This window comes from Theropithecus gelada, chromosome 1 (assembly GCF_003255815.1).
Source record: "Theropithecus gelada isolate Dixy chromosome 1, Tgel_1.0, whole genome shotgun sequence".
Lineage (NCBI taxonomy): Eukaryota > Metazoa > Chordata > Mammalia > Primates > Cercopithecidae > Theropithecus > Theropithecus gelada.
This window is the reverse complement of record NC_037668.1, coordinates 67758689-67767743: the sequence shown is the minus strand read 5'-3', so window position 1 is coordinate 67767743 and position 9055 is coordinate 67758689. Positions and strand designations below refer to the sequence as shown.

The window sequence follows — 9055 nt, the reverse complement described above, 5'->3', positions numbered from 1 at the left end:
CAACTAAGCAAGTTTGGTATTAACTTTATTCTATTTTCTGTATAACTTTAAGTACATAAAGGTTTATTTCCACAGGCCTCAGGAAATGGGTAGAAATCACAGGACAATCTCTCTTCCCACCAAAAAAAAGTTGCATATATTGGTAAGTGTTTGTCCTAGAGGGGAAAAACTGAAATTTACATTAGCAGTGCTGTGCAAGATTCTTACATAAATCAAGACCTAAAACCAGCCTGCAGTGGAGGTTTTAGTCCTCTGTTCAGGTGCTTGGAGAGAAGCCATAAGCTGATGAGCATGACAGGGAAAAGCAGGCAGTGAAGACAGGTGACAGGCACCTAGCAGGGAAGGAGGATTCAGGAATGCCAGACTCCTTGAAATGGTGTGTTGTTTTTCCTTTTTTTTTTTCCTTTTAAAGTCATCTCTATAGGAAGGTGCTAGTCAGGGATCCCAGAGAAAGAAAGGGTTCAAGACTCCATTAACTGCCCTGGATAGCAGCTAGTACCGGAGACTCTCCTATCTCATGGTTGAGGCAGACCCAGGATAGAACAGAGAATAAAAGGAATGCTTATGGGAAACCATTCTGCATGGAATGCTAGATGGCCAAGCCTCAGCCTTCGGTCCAGTGCAACCCTTGCCTCACTTGTCAACAGTGAAAATTAGTTTGGTTAGAAGAACCATCTGGAAACACACCAGCTTCTGCTACCTTCATGCTCACTGTTAGAAAAAGATTAACCAGTGTGAACATTCTGATCTGTTAATTCCTGGGACTGTTTTCTTTCCAATGGACTGTTTGTTTGTTGGTAGAATAACCCCCAAAAGCTCAAAGCTAAAATGCATCATCAGTCCTAGTCGGCAGTTCCTTAAGAATGGACTGGCGGCGTGGTTGAGCTGATATGGAAAAGCTGCACCTTCCTGCAGAAGATCAACTGACCTGCTATCTCACCCCAAATTTCAGCCTGAGGTATATTTCAGTGAAGGCAGGTAGCTGTGCTTCTCAGAGCAGAGAAGCAGTTTTAAGAGCAGAAAGGTAGAGGAAATCTAGAAAAGAACCGTCTTGATACAGATTTATCCCATGGTGTGAAGGGAGGGCAAAGAACCCAGTGGCACTTCGCTTATCCAGCAATTTCTGTCACTGTGGTGACCAACTTCTGCCCATTCCAGAGGGTCTTGAACTGCTCAGGAACTGGGAATTCATTCTGCAAATAAAGAAGAGACAGCAGGTTTAAATCTGAGCTAAAGAAGAGCTGGGGCTAAATCTCACACATTTCTCCCAATGCTTGCTTCCACTTAACCCCAGGAGCACGGGAGGATGTAGCAAGAGACAAATCATAGAGCCATGCTGTGTTCTAGTGTTCAGCGATCTTGGACAGACAATAGTCTATGGGGTGTAAATAACAGTACATATGGCTTTATAGCAAAAGCTTGACAAAGTGCCATGGCTCATCCCCATTCTTTTTTGCTACCTTGAGCTCCATTTAGGCAGAAAGCACCTTCCTTTGGAGCTCCACTACACTGGACTACCTCATTTCTGTGTGTTTTTGGTGTGCATTATTGGGTTTTTAGCTGCTCAGTGCAGAATGTTCATGAAACAGCTTTCTCCAATGCAAGAAATCTTCAGTCCCTTCTGTTTTTAACATCATACTAAAGAGATCAAGAAACTTACAAAGTCACCGCCTTCTGTAGGAATGAGGACATTCATCTCGGAAGATTTGGCACTGACTATTTCACAATCCAGGGAATTCTTGCTCAGGTAAGCATGGCAGCCATCTGTTTTGTTGATGGATATGGTTGGCACTTTACCCATTACCTGCAGAGTAAACCAAGAGAACTGAGTCCCAGCAGCTGGGGAGGACAAGAGTAAGTTGCAGGAAAAGCTTTCCTGTTTCATGTGACTCAGCAACTACATGAAAAGCTCACAGGTGCGCAAGACAGTGGATACTTGGGTGGGTTGGGATGGGTCCTGAAAAGAACTCGCCTGAAGAGCCAACCCCTCTTCTGCCACGTCCAAAGCATCTCAGCTTACAGACTTTGTAGAATCAGATTCCCACGAAAGCAACATCTGTGGGTCTACCATGTCTCTTTCAATTAATTCCTCAGGGACAAAAAGAAGGAGCCAAAATATCGAGTTACCTGAACTTTGACATCCCTACTGTTGATTATCTCCACAATGCCCACCACGTCATCGAATACCAGACCAAGTTTCTTACAGTTATCTAGGGGAAGAAAGGGAGTTTGTCAACAGTATAACTTTAAAGGAAAGTAATATACATTTAGGAATCTTTAAGATAGGGTAGGTAAAATGATATTCGCCTTCTCGGGCTCTGGGACGGGGCTTGCATGGGACAGCGACAAAGACTCACCTACTGTAATGGAGTTAATTTTGCCCTTGATTTGCAATGTCGTGTTGACACACTTGTATATGTAAGCCACCTGTTTCAGCTCTGTGTCATCAATCACCAGGTTGGAAACATTTTCCTGATTTTCCTATTAGAGAGAGCCCAGGATTCTCATCATAAAGCACACACCAAACAAAAAAAACCCAGGCTATCCCAAACTTTTTGTTATTGCAATTGAAGCCAGAACTCTGCCCTCATCTAGCTAAGCTCCATTTAACCCCGTCCCTACTCCTTTTCCCCGGGAGGCGGAGGTTGCAGTGAGCCAAAATCGCGCCACTGCACTCCAGCCTGGGCGACAAAGTGAGACTCCATCTCAAAAAAATATAATAAAAATACCTGCCCCTGTCTAGGTATTTTTAACTTACCACTCTCCATTTCTTGCCCTCCAGTTCAAGTACAGCTGGCTCCTTCTTTGTGGCTGGTTTGGGGGACGGGCTGGTTTGGGGTTTAGGTGCAGAGAATGGCTTGGGGCCACTGCGTACTGGACCACTCTGAGCCTTCAGGGCAGGGTTCTTGTGAGTCTTCATGTCATCAGATACATGCTTCAGGGCTGTAAGAACAACAGCTACCTTGTTCCTGTCCTTCATACCAGACCTCTGAGCTGCTATCATCACATTAAACATCCTTAACAGAAAATTCAAAGCCAAAAACCAGAGCCTTTGAGGTGTTCTCTTGCAAGCAGTTTTGAAGAAGTACTTTTATCATTTCTCTTCTCCCCAAGGTTAAATTATATGGTTCCATTAACAATAACAACATGGAATGTGTATATACTGTGGTTGGCAATAGGGAGTAAATGCACAGAAAAAGACCTAGAAAGACATATCAAATATATATGCACAAATATGTAGTTTTTAAAGCAATAAAGGAAGAAAAATAAGTGGCAGTAAAGAAAATTTGGTAAAAGGAAAAAACAAAACAAAACAAAAAACCCTCACTCCCCACAGCTAACTAACCCTACTTCCCGTACCTCCTCAGTCAGTGTTGGCATTTGCGACTCTACAATAATAGTTTTCTCTCTCTCTATATATATATGGTTTTGTTGGTTATGATCATACACATTGTTAATACATTTAGTTCAACTATTGACACTTAAAAACTTTCTCATGTTAACCTGTAGTTTAGTATCTTTCTAGGCCAGGCGCTGTGGCTCATGCCTGTAATCCCAGCTCGCTGGGAGGCCAAGGCAGGTGGATCACCTGAAGTTAGGAGTTGGAGACCAGGCTGGCTAACATGGTGTATTTTTAGTCTCTACTAAAAGTACAAAAAAATTAGTTGGATATGGTGGCAGGTGCCTGTAGTCCCAGCTACTTAGGAGGCTGAGGCAGGAGAACTGCTTGAACCTGAGAGGCAGAGGTTGCAGTGAGCCGAGATCATATCACCGCACTCCAGCCTGGGCAAAAAAGTGAGACTCCGTCTCAAAAAAATAAAATAAAAATAAAAGTAAAAATATATTTCTTTTATGTTTTAAGGGAAAAATAATTCATGATCTCCCACAGCAGGCTGACACACGCCTTGCTTTGAACATGGCCTGATCTATGTTAACTGTATAACAAATACTGAATGGCCTTTATCTCCACTATTCCTCGTGGTTGTAACTTACATACTAGATTTTTTTTTCTTAAACATTACGTGGTTCACTGTAGAAAAACATGTAATGATGGCATACATTTCATCAACAGGACATGTGATAGTTAACAAACCATTTCTCTTACTGTTGGATTTAGGTTGTTACACCATTTTTAGCTACTATGATTCCTAGAAGTGGCTGGACAACTCAGACTTCCACCAGCTGTGTTAAGGGTATCTACTTTCTCTATACCAACATTAGGTCACTCTCATGCAAATTTTCCATGTAACCAGTATGCATCTTCTAAGGAAGTTAACTCCTAACACAGTGCCTTCCCAGAGGCCATGTGGTGCTACGGAAAAAGCTCTGGGGAAAACTGCCAGCTCTGTGCCTTGGCACAAGAGGGTACTCTATATATGCTACCTAATATTAAGTCACTTTCCCATGGGGCAGAGGGCTTCCTCCAACTGTGATCATCATTTTCAATTTCTATTTAGGCCAGCTTTGCTGTCCCTTAAAGGAACAGGACACACTAAATGACTCCCACACAAGTCGGGGTTGTGGTTTACAGACTAGTTGTTGGGTTCTGGTTGGTGGGGTCTGGCCCACACAACTTGTTGTACCGACTGTTTGTGTCAAAGTGTTCACTCACCATGTGTGATGCTCTCCCCCTGATTAATTTGCGCAAACAGTGCTGAGCGGGAAGCGGACTCATCTGAGCCTGAACTGGTAGAGACTGGGGGAGGAGGGGGGCCTGGCGGAGGGGGAGGTGGACCTGATCCAGCAGAGGGTCCAGATGGCAGTCCACTCAGTTCTTTTGCCACAGGCCCCTGAAACAATAAGAGAAGGTAACATCGTCATCCTCTCTCTTCCCCACTGTACCATTCCCAGTAGCACCCTACATGTGGCCAGTGCACATGGGGTCCCCACTACAGCCTTTGAGGCAATGATTAATGCGTCCTACCCATACCCAACTTGGCTTTATGCCTTCTTACCCTTTCCTGAAGATCCAGCTCTCAGTTCTATTTCTTGACCATCACATTTTGCCTTTGACCTCACCTGATTCCAGCTTTAAAAACTCTTTCCACAAATCTATTTGACATCTTCCTTAGTGTGTTACCAGTACCTCAGATTCAACAAGTTCAAAACTGATTTCATCATTTCCTGCCTGCTCCCCTCCCTGTATAATCATCCCCTTGTCCCTGTTTCAGTGAAAGATGTTACCATCCAAGGCTGACTATTCAATCTTCTTTGAGGATTCCAACTTCTTCAACCTTATCAAATATCTTTCTATTATCTTGGTGCTATCTCCTGCAAATGTTTTTCTACTATCTCCCAAACACCATGACTACTTTCATAATCCGAGCATGAGTCCTTATCCCTAACCTATACACTGAGACTCTTTTAAAGACAAATTGGATCATTATCACTCCCTTGCTCAAATACCTCATCCCAAAGTCTCAGCCTACCTTCCTTTCCAGCCTTTTCTCCTAAAAATCTGACCATTTCCCCTTATTGAAGCCAGAGATGACCAATCTCTACATTTACTCTGCATTTATTTTGTTTAAGCTGTGCCTTTTGTAGTATCCCACTTCTCACTGCCCTATACTTCTTTCAAGTCTCACAGAAGAGTATATACCTTCAAAGCATAATCTCTTCTAGTGAGAAGCACTCTTCTTTTCCTCATACTCTAGAGTCTGTATCTTTATTATAGCATTTGGCTTAGTGATTTGTACTATTGTACTGGGGTTTTGCGTTCCTATTTTTAAGCGCCTTAAAGGCTGGGACAGTGTAACTCATTTGTGTGTGTCTCCCACTCCAGCACCAATCACTGTCCCTGACATGTTTATTGAAATTGAATACCACCAAGTATTCCTTCTCCTATGATCCTTGCTTCCTTTACTCTTTTTTCCCTTTCTTTCTCCGCCTTTTCTTCCTCCCTTCCACTGAAAAAACTAGCATTCCCTCACAGACTTTGGTAGTGCTGAAGTCTAAGAAACCTGTGGACCCCACGCTGGAGAGAGAAAGTGGGAGGGAGGGAGGGAGGGAGGGAGGGAGGGAGGGAGGGAGGGAGGAAGGATTCACTAACCGTTTTGCTCCAGGCCAGTCCGGTGGTATGGAACTCCTTAATGTAAGCCTGCAGCTCTGTCCATATACTTAAATAAGCTTTGACCCAGTCTACATGCTTCTTATCCCTGGGAGGATTAAAGAAGAACTTGTCACAGGTGGTCCAGGTACATAACAATGGTGATTCCAGAACCCTTCTTTCCTATGGGCTCACATTCTCCTACCTGTGGTGTTTCTTAGGCTCTGCTCAATGGCTGCTTTTCTGTTATCACCAAACTTCTGTGTATACACAACCTAGTCTATTACCCTAATCAGACCAAACTCCACTAAGATAGAGACTCTGGATTCTATCTCTATCTCTCATAGCAATGTTTCTCAAACTGTTTTAAGTACCAAAACTTTTTTTCTTTTGACCATTTGCTTATTGAAACTTTTTCCAAAGTAGAACCTAAACACCATCTAATATGTAAAACTGATAAAAGAAGACAAGCAGACATTCTGTACATAAAACCATGGTAGAGAGGAGAGCTCTTAAGTATCACTGTGGAACTCTAAGAAACTTAACTGCCTTACGAGACAATGCCTCATGTCAAAATATGCCCACCCCCACCAAAAGCAAACTTAAACTTTCCTTTAGGAAGAGACAATCAGCATTAAATTATAGAAATAGCATTGTACCTATGGTCCAAGTCCCCTCTCTTCTTGTATATTAGCTGGGAAGGTTATTTAGCCTGAGACTTAGTTTCCTCAACTGTAAAGTGATGGGATAATGGTGAGATATATCAAAACACTGTCATGCTTAATTCCATGTTGCTAGAAGGATAAAGAAGTGCCTGTTGTTCTGGGACACATTTCACTCACAGGAAGGTGCAGTATTCCTTAAAAAGAGTAGTTAATAAATGTTTGTTGATTGATGAAGGATGGAAGAAAGGAAGGGTTTGCATAGACATGCAACTTAATAAATTTTGCCTGCAATCATTCCAGTTCAAAACCAGCAATGGAGAAGTCAGAACTGGTAGACGTATGTGGTTAGACATACAAGGACTGCCTTACGTAATACCTGCATTGGCTAGGCAGCCTTACTCTCACTTTAACTGACTGCATGAAGAATTTCTATTAAGTCCTATTGAACCCTTTGCCATTGGGCCAGATAACGAATTCTCAACAAAGAAACAAAATCTTATATAAAGGGCATTAGTCCATGTTACTGTCAGCAAAACTTCCTAAACCGAGAAGGCTAAAAGGGCCTCTACCAACAAAGGAGAGAAAGCAGAAGTGGAAGCAGAAACATTTCCTGTTTGCAAATGCAGCTGTGAGACAATATCTATAAAGCTCTCCAGAAAGCAGCCCTGAGATAAAACCAGCACAGTGGCTAAGGGCAGCCTTCAGTAACTCCAAAGTGCTACTCCAGCAAGTAACCAAATGGGTTTATCCTTTACCCCTTGAAAAAAGGCTGAACTTGGCTGGGCACAGTGGCTCATATCTGTAACCCCAGCATTTTGGGAGGCCAAGGCAGGAGAATCATTAGAGACCTACCTGGGAAACAGTGAGATCTCATCTCTACGAAAAAATTAAAAAATTAGCCAGGCATGGTGCAGCATGCCTGAAGTCGCAGCTACTTGGGGGACTGAGGTAGGAGGACTGTTTGAGCTGGGAGGTTGAGGCTGCAGTGAGCTGTGATTGTGCCACTGTACTTCAGCCTGGGTGACAACACGAGACACTGTCTCAGAAAAGAAAAAAAGAAAGAAAGAAAAGAAAAGGCTGAACTTACACATCTTTGTACTCTTTGAGGACTCGGTTTGTATAAAACATGGCAGCATCATTCATTTCTTTCACATAAGGGCCAGGCTTGGGAGCCTAGAGAGAAACAAGCTGTCAGTGACTCAGGACCTCTCCAACTATATTGCCTTGCCTCTTAGAATCTATACCCACACCCCCAGCCCTGGAATCTGCACTGCTCACCATAGCCACCCAGCCCAGGGCCTGGATACTTTCGCTGACAGCTGACAGGTGGTTAAACAACTTGCTGCCTCGGTTCTTCTCCCGAAAGGTTATCACTTCTTTGATCTGCTCTGAGATGGGTGCCAACAAATCGGAAAGCTTATTCTAGGAAAAGATACAAGAAAAGATTCAGGTTAACATCTTTCCACAAAGGTGTCTATGCCTTCCGATCCTGAAGGTACGAATTCTCTATGGACTCTAGTGAGTACCCAAATAAACTGCATTAGTCCTGTCCTGATTCCTAAGGCTAAAATACTGCTCATCATCTCACTCTCCTCATAGAGTTCCAACTCCTCAGGCTGTACCTGATGGTTCTTCATGATCAGGATCCATACCTCAGCTATACCACAATACCTCCATTTCAGCCACTTGTCTCTTTTCTGTTCCACTTAGAGGACATACACTCAGGACATCATTCCTGTGCATTTGTTGTCAGAATAACCAATTTTGGCATTTTATCACTCACCAATACAAACTATTAATGGACCCATGTGAATATGTTTTACTTTCTCATTAATTCTTCAAAGATGAGCTCTTTTATCATCATTAAAGCCCTCAATGCATTGCTAGTCATGTAGTAGCTGCTGAGTAAAGAACTGATGAATCAAATGCAATTAGGGGGCTTAGTCTGGGCATGGTGGCTCACGCCTGTAATCTCAGCACTTTGGGAGGCTAAGACAGGAGAGATGCTTGAGACGAGGAGTTCGAGACCAAACTGGACAACACAGCACGACTTTGTCTCTACAAATAATAGAAAGAATTAGGGCCAGGCATGGTGGCTCACGCCTGTAATCCCAGCACTTTGGGAGGCCAAGGTAGACAGATCGCTTGAGTCCAGGAGTTCAAGATCAGCCTGGGCAACATGGCGAAACCCCATCTCTATAAAAATACAAAAATCAGCTGGGCATGGTGGCACATGCCTGTAGTCCCAGCTACTCAGGAGGCTAAGGTGGGAGAATCATTTGAGCCTGGGAGGTGGAGGTTTCAGTGAGCCGAGATCCTGCCACTGCACTCCAGCCTGGGCAAC

General features: G+C 43.4%; 1 protein-coding gene across 13 annotated transcripts in view; it reads right to left on the bottom strand.

The window, feature by feature from the left end:
- Nucleotides 1–8: 8 nt before the first annotated feature.
- The window catches only part of CAP1 (cyclase associated actin cytoskeleton regulatory protein 1), a 33021-nt gene continuing 23974 nt past the window's right edge, over nucleotides 9–9055 (bottom strand). For all 13 annotated transcript variants that reach the window (XM_025371826.1, XM_025371846.1, XM_025371608.1 and 10 more), the window contains 9 exons: nucleotides 7990–8133; nucleotides 7799–7884; nucleotides 6050–6155; nucleotides 4613–4790; nucleotides 2759–2943; nucleotides 2358–2481; nucleotides 2128–2210; nucleotides 1661–1804; nucleotides 9–1193 (listed from right to left, as the gene is read on the bottom strand). In XM_025371826.1, the coding sequence (XP_025227611.1) occupies nucleotides 1110–1193; nucleotides 1661–1804; nucleotides 2128–2210; nucleotides 2358–2481; nucleotides 2759–2943; nucleotides 4613–4790; nucleotides 6050–6155; nucleotides 7799–7884; nucleotides 7990–8133 (1134 nt within the window). In that variant the 3' untranslated portion in view covers nucleotides 9–1109. The remainder of the gene's footprint in view (nucleotides 1194–1660; nucleotides 1805–2127; nucleotides 2211–2357; nucleotides 2482–2758; nucleotides 2944–4612; nucleotides 4791–6049; nucleotides 6156–7798; nucleotides 7885–7989; nucleotides 8134–9055) is intronic.